Raw genomic sequence first — 22,834 nt, 5'->3', positions numbered from 1 at the left:
ATCAGATGGGCTACAGCATTATTTTTTTAAGTGTAAAAATTGGATGTGTTGTTGCAACCAAACAAATTTCAATTATATTCTCTTTCAATAATTCAAGCACTTTTCAAGTAGTTGTACCTCTTTATAAACATGGCTGTTTCCAAGTACTTACTTTAAAAAAAAAGGCAAATTCAAGTTTTTGAAAATGTAAGCACCTTGTATGCAGTTCAGACCATACTGGTGCAGGTCACATAAAAGTTGATTTATTTCACTATTTCCATTCAAAAAGTGAAACTTTTTATTATATTAATTCATTACACAACAGACTGATATATTTCAAATGTTTATTTATGAAAATTTTAATAATAATTTTTTTTTTTAAATTGATTATCTCAGAAAATGTGAATATTGTGAAAAGGTTCAATATTGAAGACACCTGGTGCCACACTCTAATCAGCAAATTACCTCAAAACACCTGCAAAGGCCTTTAAATGGTCTCTCAGTCTAGTCCTGTCAGTTCCTGACAATTGTCCAAAAGACGACCATTGACACCTTTCACAAGGAGGTTAAGACACAAAAGGTCATTGCAAAAGAGGCTGGCTGTTCACAGAGCTTTGTGTCCAAGCACATTAATAGAGAGGTGAAGGGAAGGAAAAGATGTGGTAGAAAAAAGTGTACAAGCAATAGGGATAACCACACCCTGGAGAGGATTGTGAAACAAAACCCATTCAAAAATGTGGGGGAGATTCACAAAGAGTGGACTGCAGCTGGAGTCTGTCCTGTAAGAATATGTATATTCCAGCAGCAAGTCGACACAACAAAGCATTCCAAAGACCCCCTCTCCAAACCCTGAACCGATCGTAAAACTAATCAAAGACGCCCCAAACGGCCCAGAGACAATATCTCTCCCCCTTTACCTGCATTATCTCAACCAGCACAAGGACAAGATGAGTCACGTGACTTGATCACCCTTTGTTCAACAAGTGTAACAGCGAGTATAACCTCACGAAGAAGGGACTCATTTATTTCCGACATACATAAATTTAAATCGTTATTGGGACACAGAGTCGCTAAAAGGTGCCCGGAAACAACATGAACATTAGACAGACATCTCTTCGTCCTACCCCTTCCTCAACTCACACATTCCAAAGGCTCTTTGAACTTCACACAAAGACCTCACACCAATGCAGACACGAGGAGTAAACTTAAACCTCAGATTCAACAATATGAATTAATCCACCCAACGGCACCTTAAAGGGTTAGTTCACCCAAAAATGAAAGTTATTTCATTAATTACTCCCCCTCATGTCGTTGTAACACCTTTGTTCATCTTCGGATTACACATGAAGATATTTTAGTTGAAAGCTGATGACTGAGAAAGGCATTCAGCAGGTAACTTATTTTTTTAATAATTTTTTGTGTAGTGCCACAGACTGATCGACTCCATGCCACGCCGCATTGCTGCAGTAATTCAGGTAAAAGGAGCCCCAGTATTGAGTGCTGTATATGCTCATACTTTTCAGTTGGTCAAGATTTCTAAAATATAATTTCTTTGTATTGGTCTTAAAGGTCCCGTTCTTCACGTGATTTCGAAGCTTTGATTATGTTTACAGTGTGCAACATAACATGAGTTCATGTTTCTTAACATTATGTTTGATCCCGTTTCTGATGAAGATAAAGATTTTGAGGAACAACCAATTGTTTTGAGATTGGAAATGAAAGCTTTTGAGTGGTAAGTTTAGTCTTTATTTTCAGATAAGACCTGCAAAACGTCACATCAGTACTATAACTTCAGTCTACATGTGAACTAGCATTTAACATTACCTTTACACGTTAACTCGTCAGCAGTCACAACTTTGTTTTTAGTATTTTAAAAAACATTTTAATGACTTTGTAATGCATCACCATTTGATTTTACAATGATAGCTTGTTCACTTGGAATCACAAACTCTAAACAGCGAACCTGGAAACGTTAGCGCACATATGTTGTTTGTACAGTACAGTAGCCAACAGGTTTTTTATTAACAAATTGACGATGCCTGTAACAAATTGTATTGCATTAACTTACTGTTTATGTTAATTTATCAATATAATTTATGAATGTGTATGGGGGGGGGGGGGGGAAGGTTAGAGGGGGACTTCAACCGGAATGCACACAGCCTCATGGGGACTTGTGCCACCGTGGGGACTTAAATTGAGGTCCCAATGAGGAAACAAGCTTGTCTTTTAAGTGTACAAATGCAGAAAGAGGGTTATAGGCCAATAGATCCTACAGTTTGTACAGTATAAAAACAATTATATCTATGGAGACTCACCACAACAATAGTAAACCAGATGTGTACAGTATAAAAACCATTATGTCTATGGAGAGTCACCACAAAAATAGTAAACCAGACGTGTGTGTACTTATTTATATTACATTGTGGGGACTATTGCGAAAATGCACAGAAAAACAATTCGTAACACCACAAAAAGCACTGACAAAGATATGCTGTATTATGACCCACTGTAAAACAACAACAACATAGTAATTATACATTTCAGTGTTTATTTTTGTGCAACATGGACTTCAGTGTTTAATGTGTGTGACTATTCCAAAGCATTTGATTAAGGCTTATGTATTCCTCTAGTTGCGAGCCTGTGCGCTTTACCTGACGTTTCAGGGTTAGGCCTGGCAGCTGCGCACGGACTGGGACTGAAAATAATTCAGACTGACAAAATAATAAAAATGACATTCTTCTTCTTTTTAATAATAATAATAAATATATAATAAATAATAATGACATTCTTCTTCTAAATGACAATAAGCGTTATCAATAATAAAAATCATAATAATAATAATAAGAAGAAGAAGAATCTTACATATTGTCACGCAATTCCAGCAGCCATATCACCCTGTAGCCCAAGACTGGTTTCCCACTAAAAGCTAAGCAGGGCTGAGCCTGGTCAGTACCTGGATGGGAGACCAACTGGGAAAACCAGGTAGCTGCTGGTAGAGGTGTTAGTGAGGCCAGCAGGGGATGCTCACCCTGTGGTCTGTGTGGGTCCTAACACCCCAGTATAGTGATGGGGACACTATACTGACAAAGAGCACCGTCTTTCGGATGAGACGTTAAACCGAGGTCCTGACTCTCTGTGGTCATTAAAAATCCCAGGATGTCTTTCCGAAAAAGAGTAGGGGTGTAACCCCGGCATCCGGGCCAAATTTGCTCATTGGCCCCTGTCCATCATGGCCTCCTAATAATCCCCATATCCTGATTGGCTTCATCATACTGTCTCCTCTCCACCAATCAGCTGGTGTGTGGTGAGCGTTCTGGCTCAATATGGCTGCCGTCGCATCATCCAGGTGGATGCTGCACATTGGTGGTGGTTGAGGAGATTCCCCCCTTCTATGTAAAGCGCTTTGAGTGTCTTGAAAAGCGCTATATAAACCGAACGCATTATTACTCTGAGTTTCCTATTGTTACTGTAGTAGCATCTTGCGTTGGATCTAGACAACACAGGGGATATTATCGTTAATGTTGTCTCACTAGTTCCAGTTTAATCAGAAATTGTTTAGTCAATAAGTGGATAAAATCGCTACTTACAGATAGCAGGGATATAGTTTGAATTGCCGCTTCTCCAGTATCAGACACTGAGTGAAGCCTGCTTGATATTGACCAGGTTAGAAAAACTGTCCGTGGTTAAATGGGCCGAGCAAACAAACAACTTTTAATTAAATTGTTGTGGTATCCGATTATAGATAAACATGCCTGTTTACAGTTTTGTTCAGTGGGAAGGGTATGAAAAGTCCCCCACGTCCCCTGCACAGCCTGGAACATAACATCTATTTCCATGATCTGCCATTTTTCGCAAACCTCGCTTGACGCATACGCTGCCCAGCGATTGCGTCACAGTTGGCGCTCACCTGAAAATTGCCTGTTTTTCACAAAGATTTACATGTGAAGGAGAAAATAATGGTGTTTGAGGCTCACTGTATGTGATGTCCATGTACTGAACTCTTGTTATTCAACTATGCCATGGTTAATTCAATTTTTCATTCTAGGGCACCTTTAAAGGGAATGGGAGATGACACTTTTGAAGGGAACAGGAGATGAGAGATGATTGGTTTATTGCACATTATGCTCGAAACATGCTCATTAGTCATTAAGAGAATAGGGACAAAGCTTTTAGACCTTGCAACAGGCACGCCAATAATTTTTCCGGTCAAGGTTAGTAAAACTGGGCTACGTGCGTACAGCACACTGCTATCTATTTGAATGTGGATAAATATGTGATTTTATATACAGTGATAGGGTTTAGCTTGCAAAATACTATTACTTGACTAAAAGTAAATCTGACCCCACCATTATTTCTATAGCCTAAAGTGGTTGATTTATTCTGCAATAAGAATGTGTCTTGATAATTTTGTCTAATGTTTCAATTGGCATCTCTGCTCATAAGTTTGATTTGTTTATTGTCTTATATTTTGTTATTTGTTAAAATGACATCATCTAAAATAACTCATTTGAGTGAAGTGGAGATTTAATTCAGTGATCATCTCATAATGCATTATTGATACACAACAATACAGACCCTTAACAAGCATCTGGGTCAATATATAATTGAGGGAGTTTTCATGTTATTTCGCAAACGTGCTTATTAAAATAAAATTTAAAAAGTCTCCAGTGTTCTTCATGATCTTGTCTTTACAGATTCCATAGTTAATTATTATGGAAATAATTATTTATTTATAAAAATTTACTAGATATCCCTAAAATGTCAACTAAATAACCGTCCGAAATGAATTACAACCACAATCTCATTACCTAAAAAAACATTTAAAAAACTTATTCAAAAACAGTTTTAATTATATTATTTACATTAAGTTGAGGTAAATGTGAACAATGTGTCTTTTTGGGCAATGTGTCACATTTTCAATAGAAATGGACAAATTGAATATGTGTCCGAGAAGTTGCTGTCATCTAAGTTACCCATAGCAAATACACCCCTCAAGGAAGAGTGTGTTTTCCAAATCACATAACCTGCTCCACATTATGTCATTTCCTCCTGAAGAGAAAACTAGCAAGACTCCAAGGTATGTTCTCCCTCCACATTTGCAGTTATTTCACTTAAAGTAGTGCTTGGGGCAAATGTGTACTTATCATAAGTCAACAATGTTACTACAATGAATTTATAAATAACTTTGAATTTCAATTTTACTCAGTTGTACATATAATTTTTTGAAGACCCTCTCCGTAAAATGCCATTTGGTGTCTGGTCCTAGGCAACCATTTTGATTTTATCCCTAAAAACAGCAAAAATCCCAGTAACTGAGCAGATTGTGAAATACTCAGACCGGCCCGTCTGGCACCAACAACCATGCCACGCTCAAAATTGCTTGCAGTAAATCACCTTCCCATCTCCCCCCTCCCCCTAAATGCACTGAAGAACTGCCATGTGATTGGTTGATTAGACATTTGCATTAATGAGAAATTGAACAGGTGTTTCTAATCATCCTTTAGGTGAGTGTGCTTGTTAATAAAGTTGTGATTGATCCGTGTAAACTGATGTGCGTCTGTATTTCTCCTTTATGTCATGAAAAATTCAACAGGTCTTGATTAAATACAATAAAAGATTAGCTAATATATAATAATTGATATAGTTTAGGATTGTTTTTGTTAAATACATCATCCTACTTTGTCATGTCCAGTCAACTATGTTACTTTTGTCAACTATGATACTGGGCTGTCAATTAAGTTACCATTATGTTTTTAAAAAAATATATGTATTTTAATGGTTCCCTAATCTCCAAGTAAATATTTAGAAACTGAGTAGCTGTCAAATATATACCTCAGCATAATTTAATCTAGAAAATGATCATAAATCTAGCAGTTTGGAAAAAAAATATACAGACCGGTTACTTCAGAACTTGAAATTAAGGGTTTTAATTGAACAAAATGTGTATTTTCTAAATTAATAGGGTATTTTAATTGAAAAGGTAGGTAAATAGACACATATTCTTCCAAGAGTAATGATTTTTTTAAATGTCTGCCATTTACTTAAAGTTAAAACGTATTGGTTTTGTCTGTAACATAGTTGACCAAATAATGAGTAAACTTTTTGTTTTTAAAACTAAATATCTGAAATAAATTATGCCTGAGCTTGGCAATGAATAAAAACAAAATATTTCAGGGATGATTTATCAGGAAAGATAATAATGTAAATAAATATATTTTTTTGTAAATAAATATATTTTTTCCCAGAATTATTCAAACTCAAAATCTCCCACAATTATATATTGACCCATCTATATATTATAAAGCAACTCATTCTTCCCTTGACAACACATTGCAGTTTTAACAGTTGTAACTTCTCTTTTGTACACACGGTTGAGTGTCAACATTCCACAATCAAATTAAATTCTGAACAAATTCAGGTGTGACAACATTAAATTAACATTTAATTTGCATAGTGGTATGCATTTAAAATTGAGTCTCTTTCTTAATAATTAATTTAAAGATAAATGTTCAGCATCAACGTGTTGTCCTGTTTGCTATTTGTTTTATATACAACTGAGGTTTTAAAGCTTTCTGCAAAACATTTTCTGAATAAACAAATACAAGACTTTTACACTGATCCTGTTCTCCCCTACTCCAGTGATTAAATAAAACTGTCATAAAAGATAAAAGTAAACAGCAATACCACTCAATTTGTAAAAAAGAAAATATATTGAAACAAACGGTTTTGACTTGTTGATTGTGGTCACATAATGTATCATTTTTATAATACAATTTGTTTTGTTTGTTTAATAGTGAATAATTTCACCAATAATAATAACAACTTTTTTTGTTACGTAAAGGCCTTCCATAGACACAGGCTCATTGTTTGATCCTCTATCCTCTAAACAAAATAGCATGCAACTGCTCTAACTTGGCGTTATGTGGTAAACCACAAGTAAATTTAGAGGTAACATTTTGTTTAACAAATTTTTTTTTTGAAGCAGTGGATGAAACATATATCCACAGCACTGTCTCAATCCAAGGTGAAGAAGAGAACCATTGAGCAGGTATTAATAACATTTTATATATTTGTAAATGTAATTACTTGTTTGTTTGTTTTATTTGTTGTCTTATTTTATATTGCAAGCTTGATATAGATAAATTAGGGGATACAATTTGTCTACTTTGACAATATTCACAGTTCTGTACTGTTCTTCAAATACAATATGACAATACAATTAAAAACACTCAATTATAACTAGAGAACTGTCTATATACAGCAATAATTTGAAATGTTACAGCATAATTTTTGTCTGTATATATTTACTGCTTATCACATACATTTGTTGAAGGCTTGGGGACCATTAATACAAGATTAAGCAGACAATCTACTTATAATGACTGCTAGTTGATATGTAAAATCATCCTGTTACATATTTATATGACTGTTTGAATAACCCACACACATTATTCTCATAATGTGCATTTACTTCCTTGTCTACACAAATTTGTATTAAAATGCTACAGCTATACTGTATTGCAATACAGTAGATTGAAATTCATATTAATTGAGAAAGCAGTGTAGAAAATAAGACAAGACAATTAACATTTTGTGTGAGGATTCAACATGAATAATATATAAAATCTTATATTTATAGCCGCAATGCTGGAGTTCATGCAAATATTTCTGCTTCAGGGTAAGAGAACTCTGAAACAACTCTTTTTTTTTTTTGACAAATCTTTGTCACATTTTCAGCACAGTCAAAGCTTAAATAACTATTCATTACATTTTTTTTCATAACTATTTGTTGTTTAAAATATTTAACAGCCTATTGAAAAAATGTGGGTCTTTGACTTTATAGCATGTATAGATTATACAACTACCACTAATACAAATGGAATCCGACTGGTGAATGGCAGCAACTCTTGTTCTGGACGAGTGGAGGTTCTCTATAATGGTCAGTGGGGACCAGTGTGTGATGATGGCTGGGATCTGACAGACGCTGCAGTGGTGTGTCGAGAGATGGGCTGTGGGAGTGTGATAGAGGCAAAGAGTGATGCTTATTTTGGACAAGGATCAGGACAGATATGGATGGATGATGTAAACTGCACTGGCACAGAGTCTTCACTAAAGAACTGTAGCACACCTGGATGGGGAATCCGTAACTGTGGCCATCATGAAGATGCTGGAGTCATCTGCAGCTGTGAGTCAAGAACATTTATAATTTAAAATGACACATTTAATACTGTACATTTTCTTTGTAAAGGAATGGTCACAAGATAGATGTACGTAATCATGAATTAAAGAAGGTCTTGTTCGTTCAACTGCCATATGTTTTGCTCTTTTTCAAATAGAAGAAGGCAAACAAATATATGGGAGGAAAAAACATATTTGTGTTTTTATATTATTTTTGTGGATAGTATCTGTCAGGTTGGTGAATGGCAGAGACTCTTGTTCTGGACGAGTGGAGGTTCTCTATAATGGAACATGGGGAACAGTGTGTGATGATTACTGGGATCTGACAGACGCTGCAGTGGTGTGTCAAGAGATGGGCTGTGGGAGTGTGATAGAGGCAAAGAGTGATGCTTATTTTAGACAAGGATCAGGACAGATATGGATGGATGATGTAAACTGCACTGGCACAGAGTCTTCACTAAAGAACTGTAGCACACCTGGATGGGGAATCCATGACTGTGGACATCATGAAGATGCTGGAGTCATCTGCAGCTGTGAGTCAAGAACATTTATAATTTAAAATGACAAAAGTAATACTGTACATTTTCTTTGTAAAGGAATGATCACGAGATAGATGTACGTAATCATGAATTAAAGAAGGTCTTGTTCGTTCAACTGCCATATGTCTTGCTCTTTTTCAAATAGAAAAAGGCAAACAAATATATGGGAGGAAAAAACGTACTTGTGTTTTTATATTATTTTTGTGGATAGTATCTGTCAGGTTGGTGAATGGCAGCAACTCTTGTTCTGGACGAGTGGAGGTTCTCTATAATGGTCAGTGGGGAACAGTGTGTGATGATGGCTGGGATCTGACAGACGCTGCAGTGGTGTGTCGAGAGATGGGCTGTGGGAGTGTGATAGCGGCAAAGAGTGCTGCTTATTTTGGACAAGGATCAGGAACGATATGGATGGATGATGTAAACTGCACTGGCACAGAGTCTTCACTAAAGAACTGTAGCACACCTGGATGGGGAATCCATAACTGTGGACATCATGAAGATGCTGGAGTCATCTGCAGCTGTGAGTCAAGAACATTTATAATTTAAAATGACAAATGTAATACTGTACATTTTCTTTGTAAAGGAATGGTCAGAGAGAGATAGATATATGTAATCATGAATAAAAGAGAGTGTCTTGTTCTTTCAACTGCAATATGTTGGTCTTTTTCAAATAGAAAAAGGCAAACAAATATATGGGAGGAAAAAACGTACTTGTGTCTTTATATTATTTTTGTGGATAACAGCTGTCAGGTTGGTGAATGGCAGAGACTCTTGTTCTGGACGAGTGGAGGTTCTCTATAATGGTCAGTGGGGAACAGTGTGTGATGATGGCTGGGATCGGTCAGACGCTGCAGTGGTGTGTCGAGAGATGGGCTGTGGGAGTGTGATAGAGGCAAAGAGTGCTGCTTATTTTGGACAAGGATCAGGACAGATATGGATGGATGATGTAAACTGCACTGGCACAGAGTCTTCACTAAAGAACTGTAGGAGATCTGGATGGGGAATCCATGACTGTGGCCATTCTAAAGATGCTGGAGTCATCTGCAGCTGTGAGTCAAGAACATTTATAATTTAAAATGACACATTTAATACTGTACATTTTCTTTGTAAAGGAATGATCACGAGATAGATGTACGTAATCATGAATTAAAGAAGGTCTTGTTCTTTCAACTGCCATATGTCTTGCTCTTTTTCAAATAGAAAAAGGCAAACAAATATATGGGAGGAAAAAACGTACTTGTGTTTTTATATTATTTTTGTGGATAGTATCTGTCAGGTTGGTGAATGGCAGCAACTCTTGTTCTGGACGAGTGGAGGTTCTCTATAATGGTCAGTGGGGAACAGTGTGTGATGATGGCTGGGATCTGACAGACGCTGCAGTGGTGTGTCGAGAGATGGGCTGTGGGAGTGTGATAGCGGCAAAGAGTGATGCTTATTTTGGACAAGGATCAGGACAGATATGGATGGATGATGTAAACTGCACTGGCACAGAGTCTTCACTAAAGAACTGTAGCACACCTGGATGGGGAATCCATGACTGTGTACATCATGAAGATGCTGGAGTCATCTGCAGCTGTGAGTCAAGAACATTTATAATTTAAAATGACAAATGTTATACTGTACATTTTCTTTGTAAAGGAATGGTCAGAGAGAGATAGATATATGTAATCATGAATAAAAGAGTGTCTTGTTCTTTCAACTGCAATATGTTGGTCTTTTTCAAATAGAAAAAGGCAAACAAATATATGGGAGGAAAAAACGTACTTGTGTCTTTATATTATTTTTGTGGATAACAGCTGTCAGGTTGGTGAATGGCAGAGACTCTTGTTCTGGACGAGTGGAGGTTCTCTATAATGGTCAGTGGGGAACAGTGTGTGATGATGGCTGGGATCTGACAGACGCTGCAGTGGTGTGTCGAGAGATGGGCTGTGGGAGTGTGATAGAGGCAAAGAGTGATGCTTATTTTGGACAAGGATCAGGACAGATATGGATGGATGATGTAAACTGCACTGGCACAGAGTCTTCACTAAAGAACTGTAGCACACCTGGATGGGGAATCCGTAACTGTGGCCATTCTAAAGATGCTGGAGTCATCTGCAGCTGTGAGTCAAGAACATTTATAATTTAAAATGACACATTTAATACTGTACATTTTCTTTGTAAAGGAATGATCACGAGATAGATGTACGTAATCATGAATTAAAGAAGGTCTTGTTCTTTCAACTGCCATATGTTTTGCTCTTTTTCAAATAAAAGAAGGCAAACAAATATATGGGAGGAAAAAACGTACTTGTGTTTTTATATTATTTTTGTGGATAACAGCTGTCAGGTTGGTGAATGGCAGAGACTCTTGTTCTGGACGAGTGGAGGTTCTCTATAATGGTCAGTGGGGAACAGTGTGTGATGATGGCTGGGATCTGACAGACGCTGCAGTGGTGTGTCGAGAGATGGGCTGTGGGGATGTGATAGAGGCAAAGAGTGTTGCTTATTTTGGACAAGGATCAGGACAGATATGGATGGATGATGTAAACTGCACTGGCACAGAGTCTTCACTAAAGAACTGTAGCACACCTGGATGGGGAATCCGTAACTGTGTACATCATGAAGATGCTGGAGTCATCTGCAGCTGTGAGTCAAGAACATTTATAATTTAAAATGACACATTTAATACTGTACATTTTCTTTGTAAAGGAATGGTCAGAGAGAGAGAGATATATGTAATCATGAATTAAAGAGAGTGTCTTGTTCTTTCAACTGCAATATGTCTTGCTCTTTTTCAAATAGAAAAAGGCAAACAAATATATGGGAGGAAAAAACGTACTTGTGTCTTTATATTATTTTTGTGGATAACAGCTGTCAGGTTGGTGAATGGCAGAGACTCTTGTTCTGGACGAGTGGAGGTTCTCTATAATGGTCAGTGGGGAACAGTGTGTGATGATGGCTGGGATCGGTCAGACGCTGCAGTGGTGTGTCAAGAGATGGGCTGTGGGAGTGTGATAGAGGCAAAGAGTGATGCTTATTTTGGACAAGGATCAGGACAGATATGGATGGATGATGTAAACTGCACTGGCACAGAGTCTTCACTAAAGAACTGTAGCACACCTGGATGGGGAATCCATAACTGTGGACATCATGAAGATGCTGGAGTCATCTGCAGCTGTGAGTCAAGAACATTTATAATTTAAAATGACAAATGTAATACTGTACATTTTCTTTGTAAAGGAATGGTCACGAGATAGATGTACGTAATCATAAATTAAAGAAGGTCTAGTTCGTTCAACTGCCATATGTTTTGCTCTTTTTCAAATAGAAGAAGGCAAACAAATATTGAAAAATTATTTTCAAGGAACGACCCAAGAGAGCTAAATATTGAGTTAATGAAGGTCCCGTTCTTTTGAATGCCATGTGTCATTTCTCTTTTTCAAGTAAAAGAAGACAAAGCTTTAAGGTTGGTGAATGGCAGAGACTCTTGTTCTGGACGAGTGGAGGTTCTCTATAATGGTCAGTGGGGAACAGTGTGTGATGATGGCTGGGATCTGACAGACGCTGCAGTGGTGTGTCGAGAGATGGGCTGTGGGAGTGTGATAGCGGCAAAGAGTGCTGCTTATTTTGGACAAGGATCAGGACAGATATGGATGGATGATGTAAACTGCACTGGCACAGAGTCTTCACTAAAGAACTGTAGCACACCTGGATGGGGAATCCATAACTGTGGCCATTATAAAGATGCTGGAGTCATTTGTAACTCTTTTGTATCTTGTACGTAAAAATGTACCTCTTTTGAACAATGTGCAAAGTGCAAACCTTTCTTTTATTACAGTGATTTTTAAACATCTTGTAATGTGTTTTTACCATATTTGAGACATGTTAAACTAAGCAGTCACTTTAGAAACAAATATATTAAATAACAAGCAAAGAACAAAATATTAATATATCCTTAATATCATATGACAGAGATTCAGTTTCATGTCTATTTCAGATCACTTTACCTATATCAAAGAGTCAAAAAGCTGGATTGATGCACTAGGATACTGCAGAGCTCACCACCAGACTTTGGTGCACATTTTAAATACCACGGCACAACAGTACATCACACAGATGCTGCAGGGTCAAGAAATCCCCAATGGAGTGTGGATCGGCCTTGAGCGGAGTATGCTCTTCACTTGTTCCCCATGGCTGTGGACCGGGGGGCCATATGTGGACTATGCATCATGGCATCAAACGTTTCCAATGGACCCAGGGAGCAGGTTTTGTGGAAAACTTCTTATGGATGAACAGAACATGTTTAGATGGGTGGATGCTTGCTGCCATGAGCACCTTCCTTTCATTTGTCAGGTTAGTGTTATCAGTGTTTTACTGCATCCGCATTGATGTGATTTGGATCATAAATAGCTGTGTATAGCATTCTCAATATTCTGTGTTTTGTCCGTCAGAATGCTCAATAATTCTACAAGTCTAGCATAACTCTTTTTATTTTGTCTTATCAGGGATGAAACACTAGGCGGAGCTGTTTCCTAGGTTGGAGTCAGTTGGTGATGATCACAGAAATTCATTCACAGTCATGATGCTTTGATAAACAGATTTTGTTTAGTATGCATGCACTGTTTGGTAGCGTGGACTTGCATTCGCATTACAAAAAAATCAATTTCTCTGTTTTTATTAGCGCTTTAATCTTTAATAATGCATGCAATAATTTTAAAACCATGCCTTTATTGCTGATGGAAAGCCTATATATTAAATATATTTTAAAATCCACATGACAATGTGAATCTTCTTTCTTTGTTTTGTCACAGTTTATACTGAGAGAGAGGATGGCTAATAAACTTCATTTAAGTAAATGTTAGTTCTGTGTGCTTTTGGTTTGAGGTTTATTTAAGGTTATTGTGCCTTTTTTAAAGATTTTTTTCAAACGCTTGTCTATGTAGGCCTATATACTTAATATTTGTAAATGCTTAACATGTATGCTATAATTATGCTGTTTTTGTTTTTATGTGTTTGGCTTAGGTGTGGGAATAATATTTTTAACGGTTTTCTTGTACCTGTATCCTGTTGTTATTGTAAAAGTTGAATAAACCGATTAAGCTATATATATGTTACCTTTAAAACCATTAAAAATACATTTAAAATATTTTTGGTTGGCTCCATTACAAAATCTCTGCATTTAATAAATCTGCATTATGAATATTTTCAATTGTGATGGTGTTTTTCAATCTTCAATCTTTGTTTATATTTAGATGAAATAAATAATAAATCTTTATTTAAAAATAAATCTTGAACAGGTTTTTTAAATGGCATAACTTACTTTTAAAAAATATATTCAAAAATTATAATATATTTTTGTAGAAGTTTATTTTTAGATTTTTCTTTATAACAGTCGTATACAATTGTTTTTTCTAGTTTTACTATTACCATAAATAATAATAGTAATACAAATAGGCTAATAGGTTAATACGTTTTTTAATACCATGTTAATATAATATAATATAATATAATATAATATAATAGCTTATATTGCCAGCACCATCACCCATCCCCCATTTCTCTCTCTCTCTCTCTCTCTCTCTCTCTCTCTCTCTCTCTCTCTCTCTCTCTCTCTCTCTCTCTCTCTCTCTCTCTCTCTCTACACACACACACACACACACACACATAGAGGCATCACAGACGGTTCCTCCCATTTCTGGCAAATAGATGAAGAGGAACTAAAGCCGGCTGCCTCCACACATAGGCATATCTCCCATTCGGATGCGTTAATATTTTCCTGACAGTTTTATAATTTAAAAAAACGTCTTTTCAAACGGAAGATATGTCGACAAGACCGGGATTTTACCGGCAAGAACTAAACAAGACTGTCTGGGAGGTGCCAGAACGATACCAGAATCTCACACCGGTTGGATCGGGGGCATATGGCTCAGTATGGTGAGTCCAGGCGAGTTTACAAACACTACTATGAGTAAGGTTTGGCTTATGAATATTAACAACGCAAACGGTGATTGGCTGAAAGGACTTAGGACCGCTGCCGAATCCTTAACTGAAGGCGTGGTTTATGAATATTACATTAACGACGCGCTGGGCGATCCAGGAAGGTTACCAAGCAACGTCAGTGCGAACAAATTCATATTCATTAGCTTAGCCTTCGTCATAGTAAGATTCGTAACGTAGCGTCCAAGAAGAGAGGGTGAGGCAAGAATAAAGCCTGACAAAACAACATCCGGCACGCATCTTAAGAGAAAACATGAATTAATCTTACTTTCCCAACAACGATAATTAACGATAAACTGTTTAACAAAACAACATATGACACTGCTGTTTATGTTTTATTATATTCTGATAAAGGCTGCTGTACCTTTTGTTTATTGACATGTGTCAATCTCTAATGCAGCAGTAATGTTTGATAAGATAAAATAAAATACAAATGTTCCACCTTCATCTGAGCAATGATGTATCGACACCTGATTTATGTATCTGGCTGTTCATCAAGTCACATCAGCTGTATTTATATGACTAAGGATTCAGATTCTGTGTTTAATTAGGTTGTATAAACAACCTTCTAAAATGTCCATCTGGTGGACAATATTGCTCTAGTAGACAACATGCTAGGCCTATTCAGTTCCGGTCTTAAAGTGAACCCACCGAGTTTTACCCGTGCCACACCCCCATCAGCATGGGAAAACGTCCAGATATTTCATCCTGCAATAATGCATTCATTCTGAGAGATCTTTACATCGCACTGCAGCATCTCAACTAAAACATTAGAGACCCTCCAGCCTCCCTTGTGCTGTGACTGAATGAAACGGTTGCCATGGTGACGCAGCTTCTGGCATCAGTATCTTCCCATTTTCACCATAGTAATTTGCAAATATTGCAAACATGTCAGACAATTTATACTCAAGTTAGTCATGTCATTTTATGAAGTTCCAACAATAGATGCATGCTCATCCAGATAATTAACTAAATTAAGCTAGAAAGTGACTATGTTCCTCTTCCTCTTCCCAAACCAAATTTCACAATTGTTGTGTAATCAGGCATTGCTGTTTCCGCTTAGCATTACATCTGCAAGCTACTGTTGTGACAACTTTGCAGAAGCCAGTCTGACTCATGATTGTGTCAAAACATTCTTCATTAGTTATTACAGATAGAAAATCCACAATGGCTTAAAGAAGCATGCATATTTTGTATATTAATAGTGATCTATACAACAAGTTCTCTAACACAATTAGAGAAAAAGCATAAACCACACAACAGTTGCTTCATTCAAAGCAAGTAATTCCTGCTCTCTTTTGTTGTTGTTGTTTTTAAGATACAGGCTGAAAAGACATTGTGGTTGACAATGCTAAATGTAACCTACAACTAAAAAATAACCCAAACCCATAGGCATCTGAAAAAAAGCAGCAGAAAACACTGCTCGAGGGCATCACATGGCATCCTGTTTTGGAGGCCATTACCAGGGTTTCTTCCCGTTTGTTTAGGAGGTTTGCCAGCTCTGCAAAATGATGCGATGCATCTCATTTCACTGTTGGTGATGCAGATGCCCCACAACATCCCGAGACCACCTGAGACCTAATTATTTCATTATCTGTATTAAAAGATGCACAACACTAACAATGGATTTAATTGTTGCTGATTGGATCCCATGTTGCCTTGAATAAGTTCAGCTCTTTCTAACAGCCTGGGGTTATGATTATAGAGACATTGTGGTTTGTTATCCGACATGAGAGGCTTGATTAAGCTATTGTTATGTATTTTATTAATAATAAGCCTTTCCCCATAGAGCTTTAATAAAGCATGCAAAACCAACAATGCAATAGTCATTTAGTCACAATATATTAAATCAAATGAAACCAGATATGTTTGTAATCTCTTAATTTGAATATAGATATTGAGATCTGAATTAAAGCACAACTAGAACGATGAACAATCTTTATTCAAATGTCTGTCATTTTATTCCTAAGAATCTCTTTCACACACACTCTCACAAACACATTCTTACTCAAATGAGCTGTGAATTTGCTTTGTTAATGATAAGCCTCTTTCTATTGTGTGATTATTCGACTTCTTCACAGCAGAGCTGATTTATTTTAAAGGAAGGGGGCAGGGCAGACCTGGTGTGTGGAAGGGTTAAATCAAAGGATGGGAATGTCCCAAATGGGGGTTGGGTGCTCTTGTCTTTAACAGAGTCAGAGACTTTAGTGTGGCCATAAAAAAAACAAAAAAACAATACTATATATATTACACCGTGCATTTTTAGATTTGAACATTTGTAGATTTTAGTGTGGCCCTAAAATAAAATAAATTGAAAATAAATACATAAAAAATAAAATAGACAATGCATGATTCAGTTTTTAACAGATAAAGAGACATAAGGGCCCTAAAATAAAATAAAATAAACATTGCATGATTCATTTGTAGATGCATGATTTAAATTTTAACAGATTTAAGAGACTTTAGTGTGGCCCTAAAATAAATAAAATAAAATAATGATTTTATGATTTATTTGTAGATATGAACTCTTTGATCTTGATGAATTAATTTAAGAATTCCATCATTAATCAAGGTCTAAAGACCTGCCAGATGTTTTGATTTATTTTATTTAATACACTAAAGTACATTCCAAATACTGACTTACAGCAGAAATTATTACTTTATTCATCAACTCATTTTCTTTTGCTTCCCTTTCACCTAATTTCTCAGCTGCCCTTCTGAAACATTAAAATAATTAGCCTGTCTAATCAGTCTCAACTGATATGACTCTAGAGCCTCTAAAAGGTGAGACAAATGCCCCTTTACTATGTACTTATTAATTACTTCAGAGTCTTGCACTCATGTTCGACATGTTTCTCCAGAGTATTTGGTTCAAAAAAGAACATACAAGACAAGTGCGTGTAATTAAAGAGCCACTGAGGAAGTGAAACCATTTTCAATGAAAGGTCAAACTATAACAGGAACGTACCAGTCATACCAAAAATCCTGTTAGCATCGCAATTATTTTAGTCTCAGCAAAAACACTAGTCTTAAATTGGATCAACTAATTGTATAACTCTTTTTTTATTTTCTAGCTCAGCATATGATGTACGCCTCCGTCAGAAAGTGGCTGTTAAGAAGCTCTCCAGGCCCTTCCAATCTCTCATCCATAGCAGAAGAACGTACAGAGAACTGAGACTGCTCAAACACATGAAACATGAGAATGTAAGTCCCACGAAAACACATGCAAACAGGAAAATATATGGAAGGGAACAAATCCCAAATGTTCATTCCTGCTCATCATCAAACTTCTGAATCAAGTTTGTTAGACGTGTTCAAATCGCACCTTTCTTAGATTCATCTTTAAATCTAAGTGTCACTCATGTTATATGCTCTTGTCATTCAGGTTATTGGACTCCTGGATGTTTTCACCCCAGCATCTTCTCTTGAAGAATTCAATGAGGTGTGAGTGTCTGCCCAGTGACAGTATCTGCATTTGAGAGCACATCAAATAGCGATCAGATGTCAGCTAAAATGGCCTATTTAGTTTGATTAAAACCGTCTGCACTTGCAGCTGACCAGTTATCAAACAAAATCATTTTTATCATTTGCAAATGAGTGATTATTTAAAAAGTCCGTATCTGTCTCTCTAGCTATCTTGTGACCAACCTGATGGGAGCAGATCTCAACAACATTGTCAAATTTCAAAGACTGTCAGATGAACATGTACAGTTTCTCATCTATCAGCTTCTCCGGGGCCTTAAGGCAAGTACATTTTCCGTTCTTTTTTCCACAAACAGACATATAAACTGAAGCTAACAGATGTTATATTCAGTTATGAATTCCAGTGTAAAATCTCCCTTTACTCTGACCTACTGCATATGCTCACAGTTTGACTTTTCCCCCCTCACAAACAGTACATCCATTCAGCTGGCCTGATCCACAGAGTGAGTGCCTTTCCTTTCCTCCATCACAGTTTCTGTTTAGCGTCCACTTTATAGGCCTATGGAGTCTTTCCAAAAAATGACGGGATTGAACATTATGAAATGGCATAATTCATTTTTTTACAAATATGCAATGTCACAGTTATAATTCTGGTCTGCAGGACTTAAAGCCCAGCAATGTCGCAGTGAATGAAGATTGTGAACTCAGGGTGAGAAAAACTCTTTTGGTGCCTTTTCAATCTATAAGCACCGTGCTACTGCATTACAAAGCTTTTTTCTGGGTCTTATTTGACACTTTGGCAAAACTGTCAGATCCTGGATTTTGGATTAGCCAGGCAGACAGATGATGAAATGACAGGTTACGTGGCAACTCGCTGGTACAGAGCACCGGAGATCATGCTCAACTGGATGCATTACAACCAGACAGGTAAGACAGGCTTAACCTAAAAACCCTTCTATCTCAAGTGCTTGTGCTTTACAAAAGTGCAAAAGGATGAATCCGTCTTTGTAGCTGGTTGATTAAATACGATCATATCTGTTTTACAGTGGATATCTGGTCTGTTGGATGCATCATGGGCGAACTTCTGAAGGGGAAGGTTTTGTTTCCTGGCAACGATTGTATCCTTCGTTCATGAAAGCCACTTATACCTCCTCAGTGAGTGTATGTGTGGTTTTTTAGTGAGTCTGGCTTCCTGTAAAGCAGGTGAGGAAAAGCAGCCTAAGTGGTTCAAATTACATTATAGTAGCTGACTGTAAGGAACTAGAAATTTGCTCCAAAGACTAAGGCATCAGATGATCAACACAAAGATGATTTAGGCCAGACTTTACTTTCAGTTGCAACTCTTAGGCCTGGTTTCACAGAGAGGCCTTAGATTAAGCCAGGAGTAGGCCTTAGTTTAATGAAAGCATTTTCATTAGCTTTTATAAATGCGCATCAAGGAACAAAACATTGGCACTGACATATTTTAAGATAAAATAAAAATCACCCACATAAACATTTCTGGCCAAATTACCTGTTTTTGGACAAACACAAAATTCCCTGTTTATATCCTTTTTGACTGCTGCAGAGCACCATACTGTTGCGCTTCGCTGTAATTTAGATGCATTTTAAAGATCTAGCCTTTTATTACTGAAATATTGGCAAGTATTCATAAGAGCATTTTGTATTTTATCACCTCTCAAAAAATAAAGCATGCAACATTTGAAATGGGCTGGTAACAGCAATGATATTGTATGTTAAAATATCCAAGCAGCTTTATGTTTACCTTATGTAAATAAGAGGCTGTATTTTGAGATAAAATACAAGACAAAACTATTGTAACTATAATGCGTGTCTATATATCTTTTAAACAAATTTAAATAGTAAAATAATTAGGATATTATTTATATTATTATGAAATTAAATATGCATTTATTCTTATTATATCAAGCATATGACAATTTATTTACTGCATACTGTTAATGACCACGAGGCGCACTTTCCCAGGTGCGCAGGATCACAAAACTCTCTGCTCCACCATGAATAAACACAATCCGAATGCACGAGTTTTATCATTGAGGTGGCATGAACATTTATTTTTACAGACATCCATACGAAAAACAATTACCATCCGAAAAGGCCTTATTTGGATCTAGATCCGGATATGATGCTGATCTGTATAATCTTTAACATCATTTCTTCAGATATTGATCAGTTAAAGAGAATCATGGAGATGGTAGGCACTCCCACCCCTGACGTTTTGAAGAAGATTTCCTCCGAACATGTGAGAAGAAACCAATTGGATTCATTTATAAATACAAATAATGCTATAAATGTTCTTTATGGATTATAGATGGACTGAAATTTAAAGCAAAGTTTAATTGTTTTCTGCATTATGCATCCAGGCTCAGAAGTATATCCAGTCTCTTCCACACATGCCCCAGCAGGATCTGGGAAAGATATTTAGGGGAGCAAATCCACTGGGTAAGATCAACACATTATTTTAAGATTAAGTCTGTAATAATGTGCTTTTTTTTTAAAGAATATTTAAAAATGTGTATTATTCATTTCTAATTATTTACCTCTCTAGCGGTTGAGCTGTTGAAAAAAATGCTAGTGTTAGACTGTGACGGGAGGATATCGGCCAGTGAAGCACTGTGCCATCCATACTTTTCCCAATACCACGATCCTGAGGATGAACCAGAGGCACCTCCGTATGATCAGACCCCTGAGAGCAAGGATCGAACATTGGAAGAGTGGAAGGGTGAGAGGAAGTCTAACATTACATGTCTTTACACTAAACCCACGCCATGCTGAAGCTATTTGTTCATTCAGAAAATCAATGTAAACATGATTTGCCAGAATTGATACTTTGTACTGTACACTCAACATATTTCTGTCACATATTTTAACATACATTTCGGAGCTGTACAGTGACAATGGAATTTAGTCTCTCTTTCTCCCTCCACAGAGCTTGTGTTTGAGGAAGTAAACAATTTCAAAGATCCTCCCAATAAAAGTGAAAGTCTTCAGGTTGAACAATAAAACTGAGCGTAACTACAATCCAGGAAGATAACAACCTCGCCACTGTCCATCCTTCAAACTTAGGAACTACAGGACTGGTGGACATATTAACAGACTGCAGTCCAACCAGAGCAGAGACAACGACAATGTATTTCCAAGGCATGATGCCCTTCCTGTATGTGTGTGTTCATACACACATTTAATTAAGAGCAAAACAAGACTGGTATTGTTGGAACATTAACACAATGTATTATTATTACAAGGTGCATGTTGTGTGTGTATGTGTGTGTGCGTGTGTGTGCAGAGATGTGTGTTCTGAGTGTTTTTTTTATATTTGACACAAGGCATGTTGTCTAGGTGAAAGCAGGGTATGGTGTCTTTCATATAAGACCAAAATTAATTAAGCAGGAAGAGAAGGCCACACTGGAAAAATATGTTTACAATGTTGGACGGAGTGGGATGTGTATCTTAAAAAGTTAATATATGCATCAGTGTACAAAAGTGTACGAAAACATTTGCATAAAATTGAATGTTATATAATCTGTCTTTTTCCTCATTTAGTTTCTGCAAAGCTATTTCAATGTGTGTTTACACTGATTTACACATCAGGTAAAATTGTTTATGAGTTCTGATTTGAAAATTTCAACATATACTGGACAATCAATTTTTCAAAATGTTTTAAAGTTATTTAAAGGGCCAGTGGGCAGTTTAATGTCATTAATTGTAATACTTAAAGGTGTCCTAGAATGAGTTGAAACAATATGTTAAATTGTTCTCAGATATCTACATAGAGGGTATGTGGCTTATTTAAGGGCAAAAATTGGTAAGATACAGTTTTACAGTTTTATTAACAACCCTATAAATTGTCCCTATGGGGATGTAATGCTCTGTTTTTACCTTATGTGAAAGAGTCATGAATATTAATGTCAAGCTCTGCTCTGATTGGCTTATTTCAGCAGCACACAGCAGTTCAGCGAAGCGGCTCGTGAGTCCTGACAGAGCACAGACCGACTGAATGACACTTTAAGCAGAACATCTCAAATGGAGATTGCTAAAATGCAGCTTACTTGATTTTTTGGTGTTTTCAGATCATCTGCGTGCATGAGAGAGAGAGAGAGAGAGAGAGAGAGAGAGAGAGAGAGAGAGAGAGAGAGAGAGAGAGAGAGAGAGAGAGAGAGAGAAGAGAAAGAGAGAGAAAGAGAGAGAGAGAGCTGGTTACCAGATTGCACATGCTTAGGTAAAACACCGGATAGTATACGTGTTCTTTTTACAGAAAATTTCTGATCTGGGTATTTAAATGAAATCTGGAAACCGCAAGCACGAACGCAAGTGTAACTACAATTCCCAGTTCAGATCTGATTATTGTTTTAAATTATATGGTGGAAAAGGTGACGTTAGCTAGAAGGATCGAGTGAGCGATCTGTAAGCAACTAAACTATCATAGAATGACATACAAAATACAACTGTAGATACGTAATACAAAATAACATTAACCTTTGTCATTAGACACACTATTTACACTCTAAAAAATGCTGGGTTAAAAACAACCCAAGTTGGGTTAAAAATGCACCGACCCAACATTTGGGTTGTTTTAACCCAATGGTTGAGTTGTTCTTACCCAGCAATTGGGTTGTCTTAAGCAACATTTAACCCAACCACTGGGTTAAAACAACTCAACCACTGGGTTAAAACAACTCAACCATTGGGTTAAAACAACTCAATTGTTGGGTCGG

General features: G+C 36.8%; 3 protein-coding genes across 4 annotated transcripts in view; 2 read left to right on the top strand and 1 right to left on the bottom strand.

Annotated features, from left to right (window-relative positions):
* Positions 1 to 22,834, bottom strand: part of LOC137049565 (scavenger receptor cysteine-rich type 1 protein M130-like) — a 58,622-nt gene that overhangs the window by 23,075 nt on the left and 12,713 nt on the right. The gene's annotated exons all lie outside the window — the stretch shown is intronic.
* On the top strand, positions 7,984 to 13,141 carry LOC137049924 (deleted in malignant brain tumors 1 protein). Its single transcript, XM_067428670.1, has 8 exons — positions 7,984 to 8,164; positions 8,382 to 8,690; positions 8,908 to 9,216; positions 9,440 to 9,745; positions 9,963 to 10,271; positions 12,123 to 12,437; positions 12,676 to 13,031; positions 13,130 to 13,141. Exons 1-8 carry the CDS (start codon positions 7,984 to 7,986, stop codon positions 13,139 to 13,141), a joined length of 2,097 nt encoding a protein of 698 aa, XP_067284771.1.
* mapk11 (mitogen-activated protein kinase 11) lies at positions 14,357 to 22,247 on the top strand. 2 transcript variants are annotated; one of them, XM_067427221.1, is made up of 12 exons: positions 14,357 to 14,612; positions 17,750 to 17,879; positions 18,061 to 18,119; positions 18,308 to 18,419; positions 18,572 to 18,601; positions 18,760 to 18,807; positions 18,911 to 19,025; positions 19,145 to 19,216; positions 20,282 to 20,361; positions 20,483 to 20,561; positions 20,668 to 20,841; positions 21,049 to 22,246. In XM_067427221.1, the coding sequence occupies exons 1-12, from the start codon at positions 14,500 to 14,502 to the stop codon at positions 21,120 to 21,122; spliced, it is 1,086 nt and encodes a 361-aa protein (XP_067283322.1). In that variant the 5' UTR covers positions 14,357 to 14,499; the 3' UTR covers positions 21,123 to 22,246. The 2 variants fall into 2 exon arrangements, with proteins under 2 accessions (XP_067283322.1, XP_067283323.1); XM_067427222.1 differs by lacking the exon at positions 14,357 to 14,612 and having other exon boundaries at positions 17,755 to 17,879; positions 18,061 to 18,117; positions 21,049 to 22,247.

Source organism: Pseudorasbora parva, chromosome 20, assembly GCF_024679245.1.
Source record: "Pseudorasbora parva isolate DD20220531a chromosome 20, ASM2467924v1, whole genome shotgun sequence".
Taxonomy (NCBI): domain Eukaryota; kingdom Metazoa; phylum Chordata; class Actinopteri; order Cypriniformes; family Gobionidae; genus Pseudorasbora; species Pseudorasbora parva.
Note: the sequence above shows the minus strand (reverse complement) of the source record. Positions and strands in the feature narration are given on the sequence as shown.

Coding starts and splice junctions, on each gene's coding strand:
- LOC137049924 (XM_067428670.1), top strand. CDS start 7,984: ATGGGCTGTGGGAGTGTGATAGAGGCAAAGAGTGATGCTTATTTTGGA. Junction 9,746..9,962: donor TGCTGGAGTCATCTGCAGCT/GTGAGTCAAGAA, acceptor TTTTGTGGATAG/TATCTGTCAGGTTGGTGAAT. Junction 12,438..12,675: donor TAAAGATGCTGGAGTCATTT/GTAACTCTTTTG, acceptor TGTCTATTTCAG/ATCACTTTACCTATATCAAA.
- mapk11 (XM_067427221.1), top strand. CDS start 14,500: ATGTCGACAAGACCGGGATTTTACCGGCAAGAACTAAACAAGACTGTC. Junction 14,613..17,749: donor GGGGCATATGGCTCAGTATG/GTGAGTCCAGGC, acceptor TTTATTTTCTAG/CTCAGCATATGATGTACGCC. Junction 20,842..21,048: donor AACATTGGAAGAGTGGAAGG/GTGAGAGGAAGT, acceptor CTCCCTCCACAG/AGCTTGTGTTTGAGGAAGTA.